A 27,976-nucleotide genomic window follows, 5' to 3' on the forward strand; every position below is an offset into this window, starting at 1 on the left:
AAGTCATGTAATCATGTAGGCACCCTTCTTTTCCCATATACTTCATTGATTTTGAATCAAACTAAAAGACAGATTAACTCAACTCATTTATTTAGCATCATTTTTTACAGGTAAGGGAACACGTCCAGAGAGAGAATTATTTGAGGTCACAAAGAGGTTTTGTTATTTTAGTACTCCAGTATATTGGTTTTAATTTAAAATATTTTTTGAGAAACTTTCGCCTCTTCCATATTCCTGACAGGGCAACTTGTTCAGAGGTAGTTACAGTTATATGCCAAATTATCATAGCAATTCTGAGATGAAATACTTAGTAAATTTTTTCCTTAACACTCAGTTATTTTGGATACAGTCCTCACCAGTAAAATTATCCACCACATTGTACACTGCCTCCCCATGCTATAGTCGATATCTATCCTTAAAATTGGACACGTGGTCTTTTATACTTCGGAAGTATTTTTGTTTGCTTTGGTTTTCTTTCTTTTGTTTTTTGTTTTGTCTGGTGGGCCCAAAGAGAGAGCTCAGATGCTCCCATAGCCCAACTCTAGCTATAGGTAAGCCCAATAAGCAGGATGTAGAGAACTATACATTCAAGCCCATCTCCTTCACGGAGATTTGACAGGGTTTAAGCAGTGCTTTTACTAAAAAAATTAGACAAGTATCCCTAAAAGGTAGAAAGACTGGGACTTGTGACTGCATCTGATGAATCTATTCCATTCCATCCCATTGTGTGATGATGATCATTCTCTTTGAATCTTGGATTAGAGCACTGGGGAATACTTGTGTGATTTAAAAAAAAAGAAAGAGCACAGGAAACAAAAGAAAAATAGATAAACTGTGCATCAAAGGACACAATCAACAGAGTGAAAAAGCAACTTATGGAATGGGAAACAATATTTATAAATCATATATCTGATAAGGGGTTAATGTTCAGAATATATATTTTTAAAACTCCTACCACTCAACAACAACAAAAATAACAAAGAAGCCAAAGGCCGGGCCCTGCCGCGCACGTGCGCACTCAGACAGTTGGGGGTGTTAGTCCGGCTCTCGTGTGTAGTGCGCGACCCCAGTGCAACACTCTGGCACAGCCGCAGTGTGGGGCTCGCAGCGCACAGATACTGCGGGTGTGGGGCTGCACAGGCGCGGACGGCGTTGGCCTGAAGAAGACCTTAAGCGGTGCTCTAGTGGAGTGGATGGACTCTTCTGGCTGAGCGGACAGGCCCTGCCGTCGGAGATATGTGTAACACACCAACTTACTATGACCTAGGAAAGGCTGCCAAGGATGTCTTCAACAAAGGATATGGATTTGGCATGGTCAAAATAGATCTGAGAACCAAGTCATGTAGTGGAGTGGAATTTTCTACTTCTGGTCCTGCTTACAATGATACAGGGAAAGCATCAGGCAACCTAGAGACCAAATACAAGATTTGTAACTATGGACTGACCTTCACCCAAAAGTGGAACACAGACAGTACTCTTGGGACAGAAATGTCTTTGGAGAATAGAATAAGTTGGCCGAAGGGTCAAAACTGACTCTTGATACCATATTTGTAGGGAACACAGGAAAGAAGAGTGGGAAATTGAAGGCCTCCTATAAACGGGATTCTTTCAGTCTTGGCAGTAATGTTGGTATCAGTTTTTCTGGACCAACCATCTATGGCTCGGCTGTGTTGGCCTTTGAAGGTTGGCTTGCTGGTTATCAGATGAGTTTTGACACAGCCAAATCCAAACTGTCACAATAATTTCGCCCTGGGTTACAAGGCCACAGACTTCCAGCTGCACACTCATATGAACAACGGCACTGAGTTTGGAAGGTAGATCTACCAGAAGGTGAATGAGAAGATTGAAACATCAATAAACCTCTTGTGGACCACCGGCAGTAACAACACACGTTTCAGCATCGCTGCTAAGTACAAGCTGGATTGTAGAACTTCTCTATCGGCTAAAGTGAATAATGCCAGCCTGATTGGCTGCGTTATACTCAGCCCCTTCAAGCAGGAGTGAAACTGACCCTGTCAGCTCTAATCCATGGAAAGACCTTCAATGCAGGAGGGCACAAGGTCAGGCTGGGATTTGAACTAGAAGCTTAATGTGGTTTTGTTTTGTTTTTTTACACCCTCAGAGTAATTTTTTTTTTTTTAATTGCTGCTTGTCCATATCAAGTGAACTTTATTAGTAAATAATCATGATCCATTGCTATAAGAGGTGTCCGTGAATTCTGGAGTTCCAAGAGACCTCATAATTGTTTCTTTTTTTTTACTCACAAATAACCTGTGTATGTTTATTTTTTATTTTTTCTTCTTATTAGTCATCCATTTTATACACATCAGTGTATACATGTCAATCCCAATCTCTCAATTCATCACACCACAACCCCCAACCCCCGCCGCTTCCCCCCCTTGGTGTCCATACGTTCTCTGCATCTGTGTCTCAATTTCTGCCCTGCAAACCAGTTCATCTGTACTATTTTTCTAGGTTCCACATATATGCGTTAATATACGATATTTGTTTCTCTCTTTCTGACTTACTTCACTCTGTATGACATTCTCTAGATGCATTCACATCTCTACAAATGACCCAATTTCGTTCCTTTATATGGCTGAGTAATATTCCATTGTATATATGTACCACATCTTCTTTATCCATTCATCTGTTGATGGGCATTTAGGTTGCTTCCATGACCTGGCTATTGTAAGTAGTGCTGCAATGAACATTGGGGTGAATGTGTCTTTTTGAATTATGGTTTTCTCTGGGTATATGCCCAGGAGTGGGATTGCTAGGTCATATGGTAATTCTATTTTTAGTTCTTTAAGGAACCTCCATATTGTTCTCCATAGTGGCTGTATCAATTTACATTCTCACCAATAGTGCAAGATGGTTCCCTTTTCTCCACACCCTCTCCAGCATTTGTTGTCTGTAGATTTTCTGATGATGCCCATTCTCACTGGTGTGAGTTGATACCTCATTGTAGTTTTGATTTGCATTTCTCTAATAATTAGTGATGTTGAGCAGCTTTTCATGTGCTTTCTTGGCCATCTGTATGTCTTCTTTGGAGAAATGTCTATTTAGGTCTTCTGCCCATTTTTGGATTGGGTTGTTTGTTTTTTTAATATTGAGCTACATGAGCTGTTTATATATTTTGGAGATTAATCCTTTGTATGATGATTCATTTGCAAATATTTTCTCCCATTCTGAGGGTTGTCTTTTCGTCTTGTTTATGGTTTCCTTTGCTGTGCAAAAGCTCTTAAGTTTCATTAGGTCACATTTGTTTATTTTTATTTTTATTTCCATTACTCTAGGAGGTGAATCAAAAAAGATCTTGCTGTGATTTATGTCAAAGAGTATTCTTCCTATGTTTTCCTCTAAGAGTTTTATATCGCTTCGTCTTACATTTAGGTCTCTAATCCATTTTAAGTTTATTTTTGTGTATGGTGTTCTAATTTCATTCTTTTACATGTAGCTGTCCCATTTTTCCAGCACCACTTATTGAGGAGGATGTCTTTTCTCCACTATATATCCGTGCATCCTTTGTCATAGATTAGTTGACCATAGGTGCATGGGTTTATCTCTGGGCTTTCTTTCCTGTTCTGTTGATGTATATTTCTATTTTTATGCCAGTACCATATTGTATGGATTACTGTAGCTTTGTAGTATAGTCTGAAGTCAGGGAGTCTGATTCCTCCAGCTCCGTTTTCTTCCCTCAAGACTGCTTTGGCTATTCAGGGTCTTTTGTGTCTCCATACAAATTTTAATATTTTTTGTTCTAGTTCTGTAAAAAAATGCCATTGGTAATTTGATAAGGCTTGCATTGAATCTGTAGATTGCTTTGGGTAGTATAGTCATTTTCACAATATTGATTCTTCCAACCCAAGAACATGGTATACCTCTCCATCTGTTGGTATCATCTTTAATTTCTTTCATCAGTATCTTCTACTTTTCTGCATACAGGTCTTTTGTCTCCCTAGATAGGTTTATTCCTAGGTATTTTATTCTTTTTGTTGCAATGGCAGATGGGAGTGTTTCCTTAATTTCTCTTTCAGATTTTTCATCATTAGTGTATAGGAATGCAAGAGATTTCTGTGCATTAATTTTGTATCCTGCAACTTTACCAAATTTATTGATTACCTATAGTAGTTTTCTGGTGGCATCTTTAGGATTCTCTATGTATAGTATCATGTCATCTGCAAACAGTGACGGTTGTACTTCTTCTTTTCCAATTTGTATTCCTTTTATTTCTTTTTCTTCTCTGATTGCCGTGGCTAGGACTTCCAAAACTATGTTGAATAATAGTGGTGAGGGTGGGCAACCTTGTCTTGTTCCTGATCTTAGAGGAAATGCTTTCAGTTTTTCACCGTTGAATATGATGTTTGCTGTGGGTTTGTCTCTGCACTTCCTGGACTTGGGTGTCTATTTCCTTTCCCATGTTAGGGAAGTTTTCAACTATAATCTCTTTAAATATTTTCTCAGGTCCTTTCTCTCTCTCTTCTCCTTCTGGGACCCCTATAATGTGAATGTTGTTGTGTTTAATGTCCCAGAGGTCTCTTAGGCTGTCTTCATTTCTTTTCATTCTTTTTTCTTTAGTCTGTTCTGCAGCAGTGAATTACACCATTCTGTCTTCCAGGTCACTTATCCATTCTTCTGCCTCAGTTATTCTGCTATTGATTCCTTCTACTGTGTTTTTCATTTCAGTTATTATATTGCTCATCTCTGTTTGTTTGTTCTTTAATTCTTCTAGGCCTTTGTTAAACATTTCTTGCATCTTCTTGATCTTTGCCTCCATTTGTTTTCCGAAGTCTTGGATCATCTTCACTATCATTATTCTGAATTCTTTTTTCTAGAAGATTTCCTATCTCCATTTCATTTAGTTGTTTTTCTGGGGTTTTATCTTGTTCCTTCATCTGGTACATAGCCCTCTGCCTTTTCATCTTGTCTATATTTCTGTGAATGTGTTTTTTGTTCCACAGGCTGCAGGATTGTAATTCTTCTTAACGTGGTTTTGAGTAAAGCATCAGCTTTGTCCCTGGAGGTGAAAAGAAATGAACCCACTATGTTTTGGCCTTAAAATTCTTCTGTGAAATTGCAAAAGTGTGAACTTTTTATTCTTCCAAAGAATTGTAATCCTCCCCACACTGAAGTCTAGATATCGAGTCCATCCTAAGGGAGGTGTGCTTGAAGGCATGCCCGGAAGTTGTCACATTCGTGCCACATTTCAGTTCAGTTCCGCAGTGTTATTTTCCATGTGCTGCTCAGCGATGGTGTAGTGTCATGTTACAAAGGAGATGACCCGACTCTCCAGTTGTTCATCACGTCCTGCATATCCCACACCACTTTTTCATGACCTTGTATTATATAGGTCTCTTTGTGGTCATGGAATCTTTGGTTTTGCATCAGAGTAAAATAAAATAAACTGATCATATTTGGAATATATTAAAAAAAAGAAGCAAAAGACTTTAATAGACATTTCTCCAAAGAAGATATACAAATGGTCAAAAAACACAGGGAAAGATGCTTAATATCACTAACCATTAGGGAAATGGAAACCAGCACCACAATGAGATACCACCTCATATCCGTAAGGATGGCTACCATCAAAAAACAGAAAATAAAAAAATGGTGAGGATATGAAGAAAGTTGAAACCTTGTACACTGTTGGTGAGAATGTTAAATGATACATCTACTATGGAAAACAGTACAGCAGTTTCTCAAAAATTAAAAATAGAATTACCATATGATCCAGCAATCCCACTTTTCGGTATGTACACAAAATAATTGAAAGAAGAGTCTTGAAGAAATATTTGTACACTTATATAGTCATTGCAGAATTAGTCACAATAGCTAAAAGTTGGAAACAACCTAATTGTCCAGCAATGGATGAATGGATAAACAAAACATGGTAAATACAAATAATAGAATACAGTAAGTCCCGTACGTATGAACGAGTTCCTTCTGAGAGTGAGTTTGTAAGTCTAACTTGTTTTTAAGTCCAACAGAGTTAGCCTAGGTACCCAACTAACACAACTGGCTATAGGGTACTGTACCGTAATAAGTTTATAATACTTTTCACACAAATAATACATAAAAAACAAACACAAAAAATAAAGGAAACATTTTTAATCTTACAGTACTGTACCTTGAAAAGTACAGTGTACAGTACAACAGCTGGCATACAGGGGCTGGCATCAAGTGAACAGGCAAGAAGAGTTACTGACTGGAGGAGGGAGAGGAGGTGGGAGATGGTAGAGCTGAAGGATCACCAGCAGTAGGAGATGGAGGGCAAGCTCTAGTTTCATTCTCACCTAATGTTGACAGCACAGGTTCCGGTTCCTTGCTAGGTTCAATTCTCTCTATGCTCTTGGAAAAATGATCCAGTGATGTCTGGGTAGTTGCTCTTTTTTTCTCATCATAGATGATGTGGTAGCAGTGGATTGCATACTGAACGGCTACTGCAACCTCCGTGTACCGTTCTACATTCAGATCCTATGCCTCCTCAAATAAAGAAAATCCCCTTGCCATTTCCTGCATCGTGAATCTCTTCAGCTCTTCAGTTACTTCTTCCTCTTGTCTCTCTTCATCCTTTCTCTGGGGCTCCACTTCCATCAGGTCTTCATTAGTAAGCTCCTTGTGTTGCACAGCAAGGAGTTCAATGAAGTCGTCCTCTTGCAGGTCTAGTTCGAAATAAAGATACTGTACTACTGTACTCTATACAGTACTGTAAAGTACACAAAAGCACAACCACTTGTAGAGGATGCATGCACATGACAATGTATGCCAGACACGTGAACTACTTTATATGATTGGACATGCAAAGGCATGTTTGCATCTTTGAAAGTTTGTGACTTGAAGGTTCATATGTAGGGGAGTTACTGTATTATTCAGGTTTAAAAAAGAAAGAAATCCTGTCACATGCTACGACATAGATGAACCTTGAGGACAGTATGCTTAGTAAAATAAGTTAATCACAAAAGACAAATACTGTGTGATTCTACTTACATGAGGTACCTAGAGTAGTCAAAATCCAACCCAGAAAGTAGAAAGGTGGTTGCCAGGGGCTGGGCAGAGGGAAGAATGGGGAGTTGTTTAATAGTTACAGTGTTTCAGTTTTGCAAGATGAAGAGTTCTGGATACTGCACAGCAATATGAATGTACTGTACTTAATGCTACTGCATTGTATACTTAAAAATGGTTAAGATGGCAAATTGTATTTTACCCCAATGTTACCACAATTAAAAACAAAAAATAAAAGAAACAACAGGGCTTCCCTGGTGGCGCAGTGGTTGAGAGTCTGCCTGCCAATGCAGGGGACACGGGTTCGTGCCCCGGTCCGGGAAGATCCCACATGCCATGGAGCAGCTGGGCCCGTGAGCCATGGCCGCTGAGCCTGCGCGTCTGGAGCCTGTGCTCCACAATGGGAGAGGCCACAGCAGTGAGAGGCCCACGTACTGCAAAAAAAAAAAAAAAAAAAGAAAGAAAAGAAACAACAGAAAATAAGTTGGTGAAACCATAAGTTCTTTGGATAATCAGTCTGATAGGTTCTCCCCGTTCAGCCTTCATTTTTTTGAATTTGGAGCTTGAGCTTCATTGCATATGGTTACTTGGCATTAAATGAGCCCTCTCCACACAATGTGTAGTCCAGTACTACTAAGGCACCTGAAAAGAGATTAGTTATCCTTAAACCAAACAATACTCCAAAGAAAGCTCTACCTTCACCAAGCTGCTCTGTGAAGATTGATGGATTTCCGTATATTAGTTTTCTATGCTATGTAACAAGTCGTCACAGACTTGGTGACTTAGAACAATATGCATTTATTATCTCAAAGATTCTCTGGGTGAAGTATCTGGGCACAGCTTAGTTGGGTCCTCTGCAAGGCTGCAATCAAGGTATCAGCCAGGACTGGGTTCTCATTTGGAGGATCGATAGGGAAAGATGAACTTCCAAGATCACTCAGGTTGCTGGCAGAATTCATTTCCTTGTGACCATACAGCTCATATAAGCTTGATCCTTCAAAGTCAGTAAGGAAAGCAGTTGGGGGCAAGATAAAGTCTTATATAGCATGACTTAATCGGGGGAGTGACATCTTATCACTTTTGTCATATTCTGTTGATAGAAGCAAGTCACAGGTCTCTTTCACAATCAAGGGAGTGGAGGATAATACAAGGGCAGGAACACAGTGGTTGGAGTTGTAAAGTCTGTTCATCACACTTCTCTATCGATATTTTTCTCTTATATCGTTGACACAGTGTAAAGAGTGAATAACCTGTCTTGATTAGGTTGAAAGGTGCCTATAACTGATCTCTTGCTGACCTTGGGGATTTAAGCATGTCCATTTCCTTGTTTCTACTTCCAGTGTACAACATTTTAAAACTCTCCTTCTGAAGTTTGGGCCTTTGAATAATCCGCAAAGCTGCTGCTTATTTTCTTTAGCAGTCTATATTAAATGCAGAACACTGGTTGTTAGAAAACTAATGATCTGTTCTCCCTTTCAGCTTTCCACGTCAGATGACAAACTTCAATCTCTAATATAAATTTACATTAATTAATAAGCTAGACTAATGTTTTCTTGGAAATACGTAGAGATTAAAAAAAATCTTAGTTTAAATTTTTTTCTTGTTATAACATACCACCATACTTCAATTCCTTGGAACCAAAATGTGTATTGTGTGTGTATGTGAGTGTGTGTGTACAGAAATGTGGATTTATGACAACTTTTTGGTAAGCTCAGAAAAGGTCTTCCTCTGTTTTCCCAAATAGTCTCAGTAAGTGCTCTGGGCAAAATTCAAGTCTTTACATTTCTTCTCTCATACATATTTACTACAAGCTTCTACTTACCAGACATTTCTGGACCATTTAAAATGCAATGGTTATGGTAACTATCTGTGTACCTTTTTTCAGTTCTAACTCAAGAGATTAGTGCTGATATATTTGCTCTCTAATACAGAATACCTTTTTATAAAGGCATCTTATCTATTTCTAGCTAGAATGTCACCAGAAATAAATGCTTTTGAAACACTTTCAAACAAATTATATTAGGATTTTAAAACAGACTGATGAAACTCACTTTGTTATCCAAATAATCAATACTGAGGACCACAGTTTCAGTAGAAGTGATCCCCTTGTGTGTACCGTAACTCAGAAGTTAATCTGTTCTACTTTCATGGTAGAACCAGATGTGATTTTTGTCAATTTCTGATTTCCTTCTGTTTCTTAATTCCAAAGGATAGCTGATAAAATTTTCACATGGACCTTCAACATATTGTTTGCCTCAGGTTTATATGTGACTTTTTTTTAAAGAGGTGAGGCTATAAAAGCTGATTTAGCTGTTTTCTATTGAATGGCAACTAAAGGTTGTCATGCTACATCACAGACACATGTTGTTTCATTTCATCTGAGAAGAGGTGTGGATTTTATGAGCTGGATTTTTTTTTAATTTCTTTAATAGTTAAGGAAGGGAGGTTCTAATATTTTAGGAAATTTATACCAGATTATATGATTGTTTGGATAGTGGTTCTGGGATTTGAATCTAAACCTATCTAACCTCATACTCCAATGAGATAGGCTCAGATGTAGTGAGCAACAGACTGAGAGGGCAGGGCAGCAGAGCAGGCCCTGCACAGGAGAGAGGATGTAAAAGCAGAAAGTAGTTGCGTTCCCCAAGCCCCTCCAATAGAAGAGATGTCTACCTCAAGATTATCAACCCTTTTCAGACAGACCACTGGTCATTTTATAGGCATCACTGTAGGAGCTAAGCCTTACATCTACCCTCCTCGCACCATCTCCAATGTGGCAACTGGCTACACAAAACACAAGGGGAGCGATCTGGAGACATACCATTAGATAAGGTTTTAACAAGTTCAGATCAGCTCCTACCTCTATCCTCTACGACTTACATTCTCCTGAATTTAAAGCCTCTTTATTTTCAAATAACTTGCTGTTTTGAATTAATTTGATTTTCTAATATTTTGGTCTTCTAAGCCACCATGATTAAGAAGAGAAGTAGCCATAGAATAGAACAACTAGTTCTGATGTGATTGACCAGCACTATGAAAAGGACAGGCTGAAAATTAAGAGTGAATGGAGTTGAGCATTTTGTGTCCTAAGCCCACAGATCCATTTAAAGATTCCAACTTTGTATTTCATGTCAGATAAACAATTTCTTATGCATTGAGGAAAAATTGTGTGTGGGCGTTCACAGGGGGACAGGTGTGAAATTAAATCTCTGAGAGCTCACTGTTCAATAGAAACTATGCATATACTACAGCAGCAATTAATTTCACACTAACTCTACAATACATTTAATATCAGCCCCATTTTATAGAAAATGATACTGATGTTCAGGGAAGTTAAATGCATGTTCCAGGCCATAGAGGTGGTGAGTAGCACATCTCATTCCTAATTCGGTCCTCTTTCCCTTACAGGTATTAACCAGTTGTGGTGATCATATGTACAATATTAAGATCAGATTTTAACACAAGTTCCTTCAAACATGCAAATAGATAAAACTATCTAAAACACTGTGTAAAAGTAAATTATGCTTCCAAGGAGACTACTCAACTTAGATTTACCAATTAGTATGCAATTTCAACCTAATTAAAACAGTTGTCATGCAAGTAGAATAATATTTTAAATCATTTATTAATAATTAACATTATACTTTATCTCTCTTGAGGATTCTGTTACTTAGTGAGTAAAGTTAAAGTTTTTAAAGTTTAGATGCTATTAAGAGAGACATATGTAAAACTGGAACTTCCTCAATACCCCTGAGCTCCTCTGACTGGGACAGATGTCACCCCAAGGTCATCAACCCATTTCAAACAGACCACTTGTCATTTCATAGTCATCTGCATATAATCCAGCATCACATTCACCCTCCCCATAATCAGGAGATTGGAGTGGGGTGTCTTTATTGCTGCTACAACTCCAGCTTCCTTTTGGTCACAAATATCCATTCACTCCATTTCCCCATGTGAAAAACACTAAATTCCTCTTCAAAACATCCCCATAGTCCCATTTTTACATGGCATCAGGCTCAACCAGGTCCAGATGCAGTGCCTATGGATCTGGAGAGCTAGATAAATTGTCTGCACCCCTCCCATCCCATGCACCCAATATGTGATGGTAGAAAAGGGCAGGATAACCCAACAAACACCCCTAACTCGAAATGGAAAGAAAAGGAGGCAAATAGAAGTTATGAGTCTACAGCAATTCTGAGATCCTAACGAGCAAATATTGCCAGAATCCTGTACCGTGGGGATAGGAAATGTACCTTGACTAAGCTTCCGTTCAGTTCAGTAGATTGTTCTCTCTAGCTCTTGACTCCACTCTCTGGGATTTTCTCCTTTGCATCATTCTCCTTGGCCATTTTTGAAAAGGGCATCGAGCAGATTTCTTGGTCAGCTTCCTGTTGAATGTCTTTTAATATCTCAAAAATCTCATATTCTTTTAGTGCAGGCAGGAGGAGGTGCCTTTGCTAGTACAACTCTCTTGAAACATTCTGAATTTCTGTGTATTTGATTCCGGTCAAATCCATGTGCCAAATGTCACCTCTAAAATAGTTTTACAAAATACCTCTCTCTCTCTCCTTAGTTACTAGAGGTTTGTATACATCAGGATTCTGTGGGCTTATGACCCTACATTTCCTAGGAGTCTTGTTGGCTTACAAGATCTACTAGATGTATCTTACACTTTTCAGAGGTTTTAACAAAGAATGTCACAGCCACAGGCTTGATTTAGTCTTTGCTCTGAGATCATGTCTTACTGTAATGCTCAGAGTGAGTAGTTGTCCTTTATCTGAGGCTGTTCTTCAGTGGACTGTCAAAGAAAGATTACACTGGACAAAGTTAAAAAAACCAGGAAGCCTTAGTTAAGCTTATTGCCGCAGAGGAAAGAGACTGAACTCAAGGTGAATGTATTTTTAAGTGCTGAGGTGAGTGATCTAGTGGAAAAGGACTAGAGGACATTAAGGAAGGAGATTGGTCAGTGGGATGTGCCATCACATTCAGTTGTTCCTGAGTTTGCAGATGTTTTTCTCTATGATTAGGCCATCTGTGTTTGCTAACTGATGCCCCTTGAAGACACTATCCTACCTTTCCACTGGGACTGGGAGGTAGGAGCACCCTCATCCTTGATGACTGTATTTCAAAGGAGTGGCTCCCAGGTCTTTTTTTTTTTTTTTTTTAATGGATTTACATTTTTATTAGGCTTACAAAAATTCAATCTAATGGTGTCTTTAGGTACACATTTACTGAATAAAATCAAATATATATTATCTTCATAGTAACTTTTTAAAAAAATGTAATGGACTTATTTAAGTTCCTTCCATGGTTCACCATAATTTAGGTAGAGAAAATTCTATTTTTAAAAATGAATGAATTATTTATTTATTTTAACATCTTTATTGGAGTATAATTGCTTTACATAAGAAAAACCTTTTTGTATTGTAAAACTGGCAAGAGGCTGGGAGAATATTTACCTCTCAAAAGGGCAGAGAAAGAGTTTACAATAGAAAGTTTTCTGAAGTAAACGCCCTAAAATAAGGGAGGCAGGGGACCTACCATCGGAAGAAAGCTGAGGGGAAGATTACGGCCATCTTGGTTAGGATACACCTTTGATTGTAAGACCGACAGTTCCTTTCTCCAGCCATGCAATCTTTGAGCTCTCTATTCTAAGTTTCGCTTGCCAACTGGCTAGTTTTTGTTTTATTTTGTTCTTTAATGAGCTCATCACTTTCTTGTAGTATCTTAAGTAACTCATACATTCAACATTTTGCCTCAAAATTTTATTTTCTCTCTTTTAAATAACTGTAACTAAAATTTTACCGAAAGTCTTGCCACTATTACAGGGCTCATTCTTCCAGCTTCCCGTAAGAGAGTCTCTTTGCTGCCTCCCACCTAATTCCAAATAAAACAGCACATATTTTAGTTTTTCCCATTTGTGTGTTTTGTTTTGTTTTATGGTATCATCCCATCACCAATTTTTCATAGTCATATTTTCCTACATAAAGATCTGTGGCATACAGCATTAAGTGTTTTTCTTGCCCATGGTCTTTGGGTTAGCTTGTGGGCTCAGCTGAAGGGTATTAAGATGCCAGGGAAAACTTCTCATGACAAGGGCAGAAGCACAAAAGAGAAAGCCAAAAACCGAAGCATATTTTAAACCTCCTGTGTCATTAGTTCACTAATACAGTATTCCACTTGCCAAAGCAATTTACATGGCCACGCCTAAAGTCAAGGGGAAAGGAGGAATACTGTATCCAGTATGGATAAGGGGAAAAGGAACTGAACAATGAACGCGAGCAAGGACTTACTCTACAACAGCTACTTTTGTTTTGTCTTTTCTTAAATTTTTAAATGAGAGAAAAATGTATGTTTCACAGGGCTGCTGTAGGAATTATAAACAAAATAGCATAAGTGAAACATCTAATAAGGTTACTGGCATATGTAGAAATTTCCTAAATTTTAGTTTCTTTGTACTAAGTTAAATATCATTCATCAAGGAAAAAAATGGACACTTTACATCTTATATTTATACATAGACTATTATTTTTTTCTTTAACTGGTGTCTCCCTTTTCCCTTTAAAAATATAATGCACTTTAGTAAATTTGTCACAAAGTGTTTTAGTCTCAAATAATGTGTGGTTTTACAGGTTAAATTTTTATTAGAATCCCTTCAGATATTCTAATTCTATTCTAAGTCAGTTACAACCCAAGATCCAGAATGAGACGTTTTCCCCCTAGGAACATATTTAAAAGAATGGCTGGAGAAGAGCCTTTTGTGGGTCAGGACAGTCTTGATGAATATTCCCACCAATAATTAATTCCTGATTCACAGAATTAGGAAGGTTATGAATCTCCACTTGGTACAATTTAATCATTTGAACTTAATTTGTATGAATTTAGCTGGAGAAAAACTGGACTAATTTCAGACTGGTAAGCAGATGGCCAGTTTTCCTCTGCTTACTATTCCCTCAGTTCCCTTCCTCCTTCAGTTTTCATCTACTATCTCCCAAGTGTTTTTAGGACTATTCCCTGGAGGTTCATAGAATGAGTGATATTCTCTGTGGCTACTCACTCTGCTTAGATAGAAAATATTCCAGGAGAAAAAGAGAAAAATATATTGGCCCTTTATGAAACTGCCTTTGTCTGCAGTAGTAGGCTCTATCTGGCAACATTAAATACATTATTTATTGCTGTCCTTAAGATTTTCTTGAAACAGCAAAAGATATATTTAAATTGAAATTAAAATAAATATGCTGCATAATTGCTTTAGACTTTGATGTCTTAGCATTTGTATATAAATTTTAATTTATATAAATATGTAACTAAACATAAAGTTGTAGCAGTGAATAAGAGTATGAAATTTGGAGTTAGATTAAATGGGGCTTGAGTTCCAGATGTCTGACTCTAGAAACCAGATAGTCTATGTGAATTTCAGTATTTGCATTTGTTAAACGGGTTTAACTCTAGCACATCCTTGCATGAGTACTTCAGGGGTTAAGTGAAATAACTCAAATATTGCATATATTGCCTGGGAGAACTAAATGAGATAGGCATGTAATATGCACAGTACATGACAATTAGTAAGGACTAAAAATATATATATACTCATGTTTATACTATATCCATGCATATTATATATAATAGGTATTAAATGTTTTACCATAACTTTACTAATGTGATATAAACACTTACCCATTAATATTCTTCAAACAGGTAATAATTAGCAAGTCTCTGAATTAAAATAGGAATAGACAAATTTCTCCTGCAAAGGCCCAGTCAGTGTATATGTCCTGCTTTGTGGGACATATACACTCTATCACAGCTTCTCAATTCCATTGTTGTAGCAGCCTAGAAACCATGGACCATATGTAAATGAATGAGCTGTGGCTGTGTTCCAAAAAAGCTTTATGAACATTGAAATTTAAATTTTATCTATTTTTCACATCATGAAATATTTAGTTTTTTTATATTTTTGAAACGAATTAAAAATATAAAAGCCATTTGCAGCTCCATAGCTGTACAAAAAGAGGTGGTGGGTCAACCTTGGCCCATGTGCTATAGCTTACCTACTACTGAATTAAGACACTGTAGCAGCATTGACACTCCTCTTCTCCCTCTTACAGTTTTTTTTAATTTACTTAATTTTTGATTTGTTTAAGTTTTAGTTTAGTTTAGTTTTGTTTTAAATCGTATAACTAAAGAATTTCTCACAGGAAGGCCATACTGATTCTATTTACTAAATGGATATTACTTATCTGTGCTCTTTTCCCACAAATTATTTTTTATTTTATTTTTTTGCGGTACGCGGGCCTCTCACTGTTGTGGCCTCTCCCGTTGCGGAGCACAGGCTCCGGACGCGCAGGCTCAGCAGCCATGGTTCACGGGCCCAGCCGCTCCGCGGCATGTGGGATCTTCCCGGACCGGGGCTCGAACCCGTGTCCCCTGCATCGGCAGGCGGACTCTCAACCACTGTGCCACCAGGGAAGCCCACAAATTATATTTTTTAGTATTAGTTTGACATGGAAAGCAATTATTAGTTGGATAAAAATAGATCTTTAACAATTATATACGTGCTTATGCTTGTACTTGATAAACCTTCCTATTATTTCTAATACAGTTTCTGGTTTTCAGTATTTCTACTACCTTGGGTTTTTTGTTTGTTTTGTTTCTGAGTAAATAAGATAACTATTATCACTGAAAGGAGATATTTAAATAAGTAGAAATAAGTAGAGCACAAAACAAAAGGCCTAAGAAATCAAATAAATCACTATAAAAACTGCTCTAAAATGTTTAATTTCATCACTTTATATTATGGCATAACCATTGTTTGAGAGGCTTACTCAGGTCTGCAAAACTCAATAATGATTTTTATTTTAGTTGAATAGAGTAGTTAATAATCTGATAGGCAACCTACTACCTAAGATAGCACAACTTCCCGAGTTTTACCATGGATCACAGAAAAGTCAAAGCATCAGTTAACCATCTTCAATTTACATGCGCCCTTCCTGTGATGGTTAATTTTATGTCAGCTTGACTGGGCTAATGGATGCCCAGATAATACTTTATTTCTGGGTGTGTTTGTGAGGGTATTTCCAGAAGAGAGTACCATTTGATTTAGTAGACTGAATAAAGAAGATCTGCCCTCACCAATGTGGGTGGTAGCATCAGTCTGTTGAGAGCCTGAATGGAAAAAAGAAAACATGAAAGAAGGAAGGGTGAATCCCCTCTCTTTTTCCTTGAGCTGGGATGGCATCCATCTTCTCCTGCCTCCAAGCACAGGAGCTCCTGCTTCTCAGCTCTTCAGACTTAGGCTGAATTACACCACCAGCCTTCCTGCTTCTCCAGCTGATTGTGTGTCTACTCCTTTAGAAAAGTTCCCAGAACTTCCTTTTGATTCTAACTGAAATATTCTTCATCTAATTATTATTAAATGCCATTTTTCCCCAATGTGTCTCAGTGGAAACTAGAAATATTTTCACCACTGGCTTAAAAAGTTAGTGAATCAGGGCTTTAAAAGGGCAGAAAATGCACAGATGCACAATAAAAGTTTAAAGGGCAGGCCCTGACATTTTTGGAATACCCTTAGTGAATATTAAATAATAGAATTCTAAAGCTAGTACTAACTCAGGTTCAGTGCTTCCTTCTCTGTTGTGACTGTTGACTCTGCAGAACTCCCAGCTTTTCTTCATTCTGAGCAACACTGAAATGTGATGTTACTACCACAGAATCTTCCTGTTTACTCTTTAAATTGTTTCAAATATTTTAAAGACTGAATTGGATTCTCCATGCAGCAATCTCATTGCTGCATTCTCTTGCATATCCAAGGACTCAAAGCACAGGTAAATAAAGCACCAATATAATGAAAAATGTTTTCTTTGATTTTATAGACTGGAGGTAAAGCAAGGGTAGAGAAAAGTTAAGGGAAGTGAACAAATTATACAGAAAGTTTTCATTATCTCCAAATTAAAAGATTCTTTATATTTACACTAAAATATGCAGAATAAAAATCAGACTGAGTACAGTTAAACATTTATGGTCTTCTTTTGTCTAAAATATTTCATAAAATCTGGAAATTTGAACAACTGATACTCAAACCTTTTCTTAACAAATTATGAAAATGTCTTAGTGCTTTACCTTTCTAGACTTAATATTGCTTTAGGAGCAACCCTTGGAATTTTTTTGATATTTACTATAAAGACATTTTGAATACAATATTTTTTAACTTACACTTCTGTCTCTAATTAAAGACACTTGGGAAAAATTTCAGTCTTGAGGCAGGAATGCATATACATATATATATATATATATATAAATATATATTTATGATATATATTTACAATATACATTTATATTTACAATATATATTTATATTTTATATATTTATATTATATATAAATAAGTTATATACATATAATTTATTTTTATCTAATGGGTTGGTCCATGGAATTATGGAACTTATAAATCATGTTAGACTTTGTGTTATGCTGCTTTTTCATGTTTGCTGCCAGAAAGCTCAGAGCAAAATTTGTAGTTCATCTCCATTAAGTACATAGGACTTCATAGGATCCTATGGATCCTATGAGATAAGGATCCATAGGCTGAGATCATAGGATCTCATAGGATGAGGTTTCTTGCCTCTTTCCCTTCCAAAGAAGATATTGAAGGAAATACAGAAGTGAACTGGTTAAGTTTTCCCTTATCTGTACACTGATAAATAGAGATGAAAAAGTAGACTCTCTCCAGCCAGTGAAGAAATGTCCTCCAAAGTTCCTTTGGCAGATGCTAACCCAGGCTTTATTTTCAGGGATGGGAAGTTCAGAAGCTTAGAAAAAAAATTCATTTCATTACGTAGAAAAATTCAGCTCTTTTCAGTTTTTATATCAAACTTCATTGAAAACTCAAGGCATGTCATTGAAAGCTTTGAGTATTTGGAATGTCTTTTATTTTCTTTTTCCCAGTTAATCAATTATGATTATTTTTGAGATTTAAATGGTGATTTACAAAGATAGACTTTATTAAGTTGTGCTATTTTGGGATATATGAGCATCCAAAAAGTTAAAGAAAAGACAAAGAAATAAAAATTAATAATATAGGAAATTTTCTGATGAATTTTAATTTTCAGAGGAAAAGAATAGCTATCAAAGCAGGTACATACAATCTTAGTAAAATGCAGAAGATTGTCACAATGAAAGCATAGCGAAAGGAATGCTAGCATATAAATCAGCATTTGTTAAAATGAAGTGTTGGGAGATACCTAATATATGGTATATAGTAGATGCATTTGGGAGTACTGAGCTTAGCTCTGTTTCTTGGCTAAAATAATAATAAAAAAAATTAGTTGGTAGATAGCACATTTCCATATAGGCATGCATATATGGCTTAGAAAACTGATTTAAGGTTTAACTTCTTAGTTTATAAGGACTTTATTTTACAAACTTAGAATTTTATTTTTTAATTGAAATATAGTTGATTTACAATGTTTTGTTGATTTCTGCTGTACAGCAAAGTGATTCAGATATATATACACATTTTATTGAATATTCTTTTCCATTATGGTTGACCTCAGGATATTGAATATAGTTCTATGTGCTATACAGCAATACGTTGTTTTTTATCCATTCTATATGTAAAAGTTTGCATCTACTAACCCCAAACTCCCAGTCCATGTCTCCCCACTTCCCCTCCCCCTTGGAAACTACAACTCTGTTCTCTATGTCAGTGAGTCTGTTTCTGTTTCATAGCTAGATTCATTTGTGAAATATTTTAGATTTCACATATAAGTGATAGCATATGGTATTTGTCTTCCTCTTTCTGACTTACCTACTTAGCATCCATGTTGCTGCAAATGGCATTATTTTGTTCTTTTTTATGGCTGAGTAATATTCCATTGTATATATGTACACATCTTATTTATCCATTCATTTGTTGATGGACATTTAGGTTGTTTGCATGTCTTGACTATTGTGAATAGTGCTGCTATGAACATAGGGGTGCATGTATCTTTTTGAATTATGGTTTTTTCCAGATGTATGCTCAGGAGTGAGAATGCTGGATCATATAATAATTCTATTTTTAGTTTTTTGAGTAACCACCATACTATCTTCCATAGTGGCTGCACCAACTTACATTCCCACCGACAGTGGAGGGTTCCCTTTTCTCCATATCCTCTCCAGTGTTTGTTATTTGTAGACTTTTTAAAGATGGCCATTCTGACTGGTGTGAGGTGGTACCTCATTGTAGTTTTGATTTGCATTTCTCTAATAATTAGTGCTGTTGAGCTCTTTTCATGTGCCTATTGGTCATCTGTATTTCTTCTTTGGAGAAATGTCTAGGTCTTCTGACCATTTTTCAATTGGGTTGATTTTTTGTTGTTGAGTTGTTATAAGCTGTTTGTATATTTTGGAAATTAAGCCCTTGTCGTTTGCATGGTTTGCAAATATTTTCTCCCATTCCGTAGTGTTTTTTTTGTTTTGTTTATGGTTTCCTTTGCTGTGCAAAAGCTTGTACGTTTGATTAGGTCCCATTTGTTTATTTTTGTTTTTATTTCTATTGCCTTGGGAGACTGACCTAAGAAAACATTGGTATGATTTATGTCAGAGAATGTTTTGCGTATGATCTCTTCTAGGAGTTTTCGGGTGTCATGTCTTATGTTTAAGTCTTTAAGCCATGTTGAGTTTATTTTTGTGCACGGTGTGAGGGTGTGTTCTTATTTCACTGATTTACATGCGGCTGTCAAACTTTCCAGGCACCACTTGCTGAAGATACTTTTTCTCCATGTATATTCTTGTCTCCTTTGTCGAAGAGTAGTTGACCGTAGGTGTGTGGGTTTATTTCTGGGCTCTTTATTCTGGTCCATTGATCCATATGTCTGTGTTTGTGCCAGCACAACACTGTTTTGATTACTGAAGCTTTGTAGTATTGTACAGACTTAGAATTTTAGTAAGAACTTAGCATTCAAAACCAAACAAACAGGTTGGTTATATGTAGGAAAGATAGATCTTTCCAAATGTTCACCTTTGCAAACAATAAGTTCTATATTTGCTTCAAATAGCAAATTTCATTAGCTGATGTTCAAGCTGCTTCCATGACTTGGTCAGACGTTGAGGACTCTGGTATAGGTATGATGCTTTGGATCTGTTTTAAAACTTAACATCTGGACATTTGTGTCTGTGATAGTCATAAAATTTAAAGATGTATAGCTCAAGATTTGCAAATATTAGAATATGGAAATATATATTTTACAATATGTTCTCTGTACAATTGAAGTCTGTAGTATATGTCAGATTATTACTGACTTCTGGCAGGGATGGTTAGGTCTTAATGCAAGGGAAGTTTGCCTAATGCTTGGGCTTTTATGCATGTATTTTCCAAGGAACTGGCACAGGCTAGGATACTTGCTGAGAGAACAACTGGAATCAAGGGAATCAATCAGTTACAGGTGACAATGATTCTGGAATCCTAAAGAGGTTATTCTATAAAGAGAAACTGAAAAGAATAATCATGATTGTCATCAAGGTGGTTTGTTATCTCTTCTTCTTGTCTATACATAATTTGTCAGTGGATTTTGTCTTTGGATCACTGAGTTACCTCTCTTTGCAGCTACACACCCATTAGGGAAAATTCTTGTAATACTAAGGACTTTTGAAATAATCCAGGATTGAAAGGAAGAGAGTTAGCTAGTATATGGCTAAAACTCACCAAAGTAAAACAGAGACCACAGCATTTAGGCCTTGCTTTATTTTGTCCATGGAGGATTAAAAAAGTAGGAATGCTTTAAGACATTCTGTCGATATCAAGTGAAAAGCAGAAATGTGAGGTGTCAGAGTCATAAAGACATTGATGTAGGATGTTTACTCTTTTGTCACCCTCTTTCCTTGGTGATCTCATGCAGTCCCAAGGCTCTCAGTGCTGTTGATGTTCAACTCCCTGGCATGATGCTCCAGGCTATGTAAGTTGGATATTTAAAATGCACCTCAAATTTAGCATGTTCAAAACTGCACTGTTTCTTCCTTCACTCCTGTCACCAGCTCTCTGTTACTCCTTCTTCCTCTGGTTTTTATGGTCATAGTAAATTGCACCATCAGGAACACACTGTTCAAGCCAGAATATTACAGTCATCCTGGATCCTTTTCTCTCTTCCTCAAGTCTGACAACAATATTTGTCCTATTTCTAATTCATTCTCTTTGCTTCATTGAGACCAGCATACGTGACTATAATAAAATTCCACTAACTTCCTAACTTTCTCCCTCGCTTCTCTTGTCTTTTCTCTACACAATAGCCAGAGTTATCTTAAACATAAAACCAAAAAAAAAAGCAAACAAAACAAACAAAGTTTAATTATGCCACTGTCTTGCTAAAATTAATTTTCTTATTTCAATTAGATATTTTAAAAATCTTTATTTTCTTCTTATTTCAGTTAGAATTAGATTACTTGTTGATAAATGTTAAGCAACCAGCTCTCTGGGGAATGAAAAAAAAATCTCTGTTTTGTAGTGATTAGCTTAATGATTTCCTTTGTTTCAAAACTCCCACCAGTTTCAAGCTAGCATCGTCATGTGATATCACTGAATGTGGAGCTGGAAAGAGGTGTGCAGTAGCACTCCATTGCATTGCGTGTCCACCATATAGATACAATAGTTGTAAAATGTCTATTGTGATAATAGAAAACTATAGCGAAATAATTTAGGAAGTAGTGAGCTTTGATTGCCTTTGTTTCCAAAATGATTCATTTAGTTGTAAATTTAAATAATTTAACTAATTTAACCTTGAGTGTGGATGATGTTTAAAAACAGGCTCACAATACTTATGGAAATTTAGTGATCAGCTCTCAGAAACTTGTTTGAGCAGCTCTATCAATCACCCCACTGAACAAAATCCAAGACCTTTTCTCTGCCTAACAAAGTCCTTCATAACCCGGTTGCTACTTCACGCTCTATGATCATCTCAAGTCTTTGAGTCCCTCTTTTCCAGCTCAGTTGATTTCCTTTCTGGGGCTGGAGCACAGCAAATCTTTGTCTTCTCAGAAATTTTGTATCCAAAGTGATTTGGGTGGTTGTATTTTTGTTGAAACTGAAAAGGGCTTAGGGAAATGATTATCTCAAACTTGGGATACTTCATGCACCAAATGCATGAAATTACAAATCCACATATTTTTATTTCATCGTAAGAAACTCAACAATCCCCGAATTCACATAGTATTACAAATATCTGACAACAAGGCGATCTACTTTATTTCCATCATCTGAATATATTTCATCTGAGTCTTATTAAATAATATTAACTTTAGTTATTTCCTACCATTTTCTCAGGTCCTTTATGTAACTTAATTCTCCTCTTGCTTTTTGATTATTTTGCGGTAAATGTCTGAAATTTTCATTTGGATTAAGGATTTTTTTGACTTTTTTACAGTAGGAGATCTACCCACTGTAGAAAATATTATGCTGTACTGCTGGCATTCCCACCCTGGGGGATGGCTGCAGTCAGTGACTGGTCTCCATTGAGGGACAAAGGCCCTGTCACCTTGCCTCAATTTGGGGGCCATCCTAACTAGATCGCCTGAGGAATCTGTTGCAACTGCATTACAGTTCGGCTAATCCCTTTGTCTGATTTTGACTCTTCCCAGGGAACTTGACCTAAGAAATAGGTAGAATGGACACTAGTTTCCTTTACCAACACTCTAAAACGAAAACTAAGTAGGTTTATGTGGATAATTTAGTAAAACCCTATCCACCTATACACTCCCCTTTCCAGCAACCTCCCACAAACACACTTCTTCAAGAATAATTGTTTTACTAGTATATACCACTCTTTATTTGCCAAATTCATCATTTCCATGATCACGGTCCAGGAAGGTTCAAAGCAAATCCTGCTTTTATCCTACACTTAGCATCTTACCAGCACTTCTGCTTCTTTTCCTTAACCACATAGCGTGGATGGAAACTCTAGCTGGGAATTCCTGAGATACCTTTAATCTGCTAGGTGTTTATTATTCTGTATTTAATACCTCTCTTTTGTCTCACTCTGGCCCTCTCAGCTTTTTTGGAATCCCCCGCTATATATTAACTGCTTATCTTAAGTGAACCATTACCTTCTTCATAAGATAATTTCAATAGCCCAGAGATGGAAACAACCTAAGTGTCCATCATCGGATGAATGGATAAAGAAGATGTGGCACATATATACAATGGAATATTACTCAGCCATAAAAAGAGACGAAATTGAGCTATTTGTAATGAGGTGGATAGACCTAGAGTCTGTCATACAGAGTGAAGTAAGTCAGAAAGAGAGAGACAAATACCGTATGCTAACACATATATATGGAATTTAAAAAAAAAAATGTCATGAAAAACCTAGGGGTGAAACAGGAATAAAGACACAGACTTACTAGAGAATGGACTTGAGGCTATGGGGAGGGGGAAGTGTAAACGGTGACAAAGCGATAAAGAGGCATGGACATATATACACTACCAAACGTAAGGTAGATAGCTAGTGGGAAGCAGCCGCATAGCACAGGGAGATCAGCTCGGTGCTTTGTGACCGCCTGGAGGGGTGGGATAGGGAGGGTGGGAGGGAGGGAGATGCAAGCGGGAAGAGATATGGGAATATATGTATATATATAACTGATTCATTTTGTTGTGAAGCTGAAACTAACATACCATTGTAAAGCAATTATACTCCAATAAAGATGTTAAAAGGAAAAAAAAAAAAAAATTTAAATGAGCTGATTAGATAAAGCATCAGGCAAAATTGTTCTGGTACATATTAGGTGTTCGACAAGGGTATTTTGTTTTCAGTAGGAACTATACCTTGGTCACGTAACTTCATCTATAAGAGGCTCATAATTCAGCAACCAAAGTCTGACAGTAAAGTAATAATCCTGGGAGTCTAAGAAACACTCAAATGCATGCAATCTAAAGTAGAAACAAGATTCAAACTTGTCTTGCTAACTCCAAATCTTGCTGTGTTTTCAGTAATCTTTACATCCACTTATATTAAGAGTAATATCAATCATAATTTTTAAAAGTATATAAAAATCACAAAAACTTACATAAACATCAGTAATTGAGTCAGTATCTGTGTACTAATCACACTTCTATTATAGGGAAAGGTAACGTTGTATAGGCCACAGTGACAGCCCTCATTTTTTAGATTGTAAAAACATATGAGTTTCAAAAGCTGAAAATATCTAGCACATAAAACATAAGTTATTAAACAAAATTAATCCTGTCTTTGAATTTCTAATCACCAATTTGGTAACTTCTTTTGTCAAATTTTAGTTTAGCATGCTTCGAAAATCTTGGCAACTACAATGTGACATGGATGCATTTAAAACAGATTATCTTTTTGGATTTAAAAATGAAACAAGTGTAAATATTGAATATACCTTTGAGCGGCTTTTATGTCATCGTTACCATCCAAGTATGTACATAATAAAAAATTAGAAATCATGCTGAGATGCAATACACAGAGTATGTGTTAAGAGAGCATTAAATATGGCAGAATATTAACAAATCAAGGACAAACATATTTCCAAAAGGACCGTGAAGGTCAGTGAGTCCAGAACTCCTCCCTTTTCAGTGATTTTATAATCAAAAGGGCATAATCTATTTGTTTTCAATTTTATTAAGTAAATTGTCCTTTTGCTGTGTCTTCCCCCGCTCCCTCCCAACAATGGTTACAAAAATAGCTATCCTAATTAGAACCAAATAATAATAACAAAGTATTATACTTATGAGGCATTTAATATTAGAGGGACAGGTAAAATTAAAAAGAAATGCTTATGAGATAATGAGCTTATTATATAGGCACTATATTCTTTGATTTTTTTCCAACAAAAGTGAAAGGAACTGCTATCAGATTATTTATTGGTCTTGTTTCCTCCTTTTTCCAGACATTCACCTAGTCCACATTTTCCAACCTCTTGTAGTTAGGATTAGTCATATAGTCTACTGAGTAGTGGCTCTCTACCAGGTCTGCCTTATAAACACCTCATACGCTGACTCTCATGTTACTTTTTCTTGGAAGTTTTATACATTAAACAACCTTGAGAGAACTATATATTAAAAATAGTGAAGCCCCAAGATGGAAAGAATCAAGATCTGTCAATCTTAGCAGAGGATAATGTTAACTCCCCACTGTTTTAAGTTTGATACTATGTGGAAAACTAATTTCTATTCTATTAAGCCTCTGAAATTTGCGGACTTGACTTAATTATTATAGCAGCTAGCATTACCCTAATAATATTCTCATTCTCATTTTAACAATTATGGAACTTGATCACAGATAATTTTCTTGCCTTGGTAGATTCTACCAGATTTTCTCCTTGGACTAAGGAGTAAGAAAATATCCTTCTTTTCTCTTCCATTCACCATTCTAGATAAAATGAGGCATTAACTAACTTACTTTCTGTAGGCCTATACACTTTAAGCTTCTGTGAGTGTGTGTTTGTGTGTGTGTGTGTGTGTATTGAGTCACTGTGTGGTTATTTTTATTTATTTTGGTCAGTGTAGATGTACATAGCTTATAACTCAGTTATTTTCTGCATCCCATTATTTTTGCTTAATTTTCACTTGCGTCTTTGATTTTATTATTTCAGTGCTGGTCCACTTTGTATATTTTGCTCTCTTACTGCTATCAACAGTCTCTCTGATTATGTACAGTTTTATTTTCTTCCACATCCTGATTTTTTTGTCTGCCATTTTCAATTCTCTTTCATGGTCTCCAGTGGCCATTGCTCACAGATTATGAAGTTTTTATGAGTGGAAAGAATTAAAAGGTTTAAAACCATTCTCAGGATAGGTTTTATAGTTGGGATTCTGGTAATGAAGGGACAAAGAACAAAGAAATAGGATAACTGTCTACAGAGGCTGATGGTTCTATTTCTCATTGATAGACCAATAGATTGAAAACAATTGTATAAGGTATATAGAAGGAAATGCCTTCATAAAATCATGTAACTTGACAATAATTTAGAATGGAGGTACAATAAAGCCACACATCCTCAATTTCCTTATTTATAAACTTTGTTCCATCAGTGTTTTTCTCTATCCACTATTCCATCAGTGGCATAGCTACTTCCTGAGTGAGTTAGAAAACCATAATGGATCTCTATATCGTACAGAGTTTGGGGGACTTACTCATTTTTCCTGCAAAAGTTAAAGTGCAAAACTTTCAGCCCATCAATCCTTTAGCAAGCTGTCCAAGGTGACATTTCATTAGCACATTTTGTCAGTGGATAAATCGTACAGCATGCTCTGAAGGGAAGGTGGAAAACATCTAGTCCTTTTTCATTAGATCCATCTGAACTTGAACCACTGGAGATTACATACAAAAAGCATGTGAGACAGAAGCAGCGCTATCCTGTCTATAAACTGCATTAATCATTCATCCCCTTCAGAGTGTCTTAAGTCAGTGCCATGTCTCTGGTTAGGCCCCAAACTGGCTATTCAATTTTGAGCTGCATGACAGATACATTTCAAGGAAAATCAGAAACATAACGACTCCTGCCAGGCTTGATAAAGTCCTCATTCATCAATTAAGAGGTTCCAATAAGCTCAGATGGATATGGAAAAATAAGGAAACTTGCATGATAACACTTGATCATTTTCTCTATTCTTTCTCGATTTGCTGAATTCCTGGGAATAAGGATCACAAAGGCTTACTGAAAAACCTGGATTTAGAAGGACGTCCTACCATCTGAAGCAAGAGGGTTCCTTTCATATTCTGCCTAGATCAGGCTCTATCCAGAAGCAATTGATAAGGAAAAGTTTTATGGGCAACTTCATAATTCTCAGTGGTTTAATTCACTTAAAGTTCTCACTCTCTTTTTTTTGTTTCTTGTAAGCATGAAAGTCTGTGGAAATAGGAGTTTACCCTTTACTCTCATGATTTCAATTTTGTTGGATCAAATCAGAATGCTAGGAATCTTTCCCAGTTTTAAATAGCTATAGGGTCAAAATGTTTCTGAAACATATGCTCAAATATAAATTTTTGTTCTATAATTCCATCCAGGGAATATTTCAAACCAAGAGTTTTTTGTGTGTATAAAGTGAGGAGAATATATCTTTATAAAATGTACAGCATTTTCATTAGGCAAATTATCAAAGTGAATGAAAACTGATTATAAATGGAAGCTGTACCAGAAAACTAATAAGCATGATATCTGGTCAGCCCCTAAGTGTACTGTGAGAAGTAGCCAGGACCACTAAAAAATATCCAATATCACTGAGGTCAGAATTTTTAGAAGCTAATGCTAATCAATGAGAACTTCGAGAAAAGAAAATATAATTTGTATTGCTTGCTTATATGAACCCATAGAGCTAGTCAATCAACAGATATATCCAAGATCTCATTGTGCCAAAGGTAACATTTGGCATTGTTGTGAGACTGCATCATGATTAAACTTTATTTCAAATTACTTCAAAGTGCTTTGTTTCCAATAAACGAATGGTTTTCAAACTGTGCTCCTAAGAGCATCATGTAGCTATTCCTCAGGTGTTTCTAGAGCAAAGAGGGCAGATTGGAGCTCGGGTGGGGTTTGTGGGGCGCCTTCTAACATCAACTGAAACAAACGTACTGCTACATATAGGACACTTCCTACTAAGGTTTCCTTCGGACAAAAATTCTGCATCTGAGAACCATTAGAAAACCACTGTAATAATTAAAATTGAGGATATCGTTTTTCTTTTACTGCCACAAGACACAATTTATTTTAAAAACACAAGCAGAAATTTCCATATCTGAATCTAAGCCAACCACTGGCTCAGAAAATTTGGATGAAATATCTTTATTGCATTGATGGAATTACTGAAATTGGTTTGATGATCAGTAGCATAGCCAACATCAACCCATTTATTAAAGTGATTAATCATGGTCTGTTATTAAGCAGACTCTCCAAATTTTTTTTTTCCCTCTTGGCATTTTGTCTTATTAAACAGAACTTAAAAGAAGTATCTTAATGATCTTTTTTGCTGTGAAAGTAAG

General features: G+C 36.4%; 1 protein-coding gene and 1 pseudogene across 4 annotated transcripts in view; one reads left to right on the plus strand and one right to left on the minus strand.

Moving 5' to 3' along the window:
• LOC307188543 (uncharacterized protein) overlaps positions 1–27,976 on the minus strand; it is a 566,629-nt gene that overhangs the window by 48,515 nt on the left and 490,138 nt on the right. The window contains exons 5-6 of one of the 3 annotated variants that reach the window (XR_013828979.1): positions 6,991–7,049; positions 6,297–6,665 (exon numbers count right to left, since the gene is read on the minus strand). The exons of 1 other annotated variant lie outside the window; for it this stretch is intronic. Coding sequence is in view for 1 of the 2 variants with exons in the window: in XM_079925811.1 (XP_079781937.1) it covers positions 6,478–6,665; positions 6,991–7,049 (247 nt within the window). In the remaining variant the exon portion in view is untranslated. Of the gene's footprint in view, positions 1–6,210; positions 6,666–6,990; positions 7,050–27,976 lie in introns of those variants that run through there. One more of the 3 variants, XM_079925811.1, reaches the window with a different exon arrangement.
• On the plus strand, positions 85–2,357 carry LOC307188964 (non-selective voltage-gated ion channel VDAC3-like; annotated as a pseudogene). Its single transcript has one exon. The product of its transcript is annotated as a non-selective voltage-gated ion channel VDAC3-like (transcript).

Source organism: Stenella coeruleoalba, assembly GCF_951394435.1.
Source record: "Stenella coeruleoalba genome assembly, chromosome: 7".
NCBI lineage: Eukaryota > Metazoa > Chordata > Mammalia > Artiodactyla > Delphinidae > Stenella > Stenella coeruleoalba.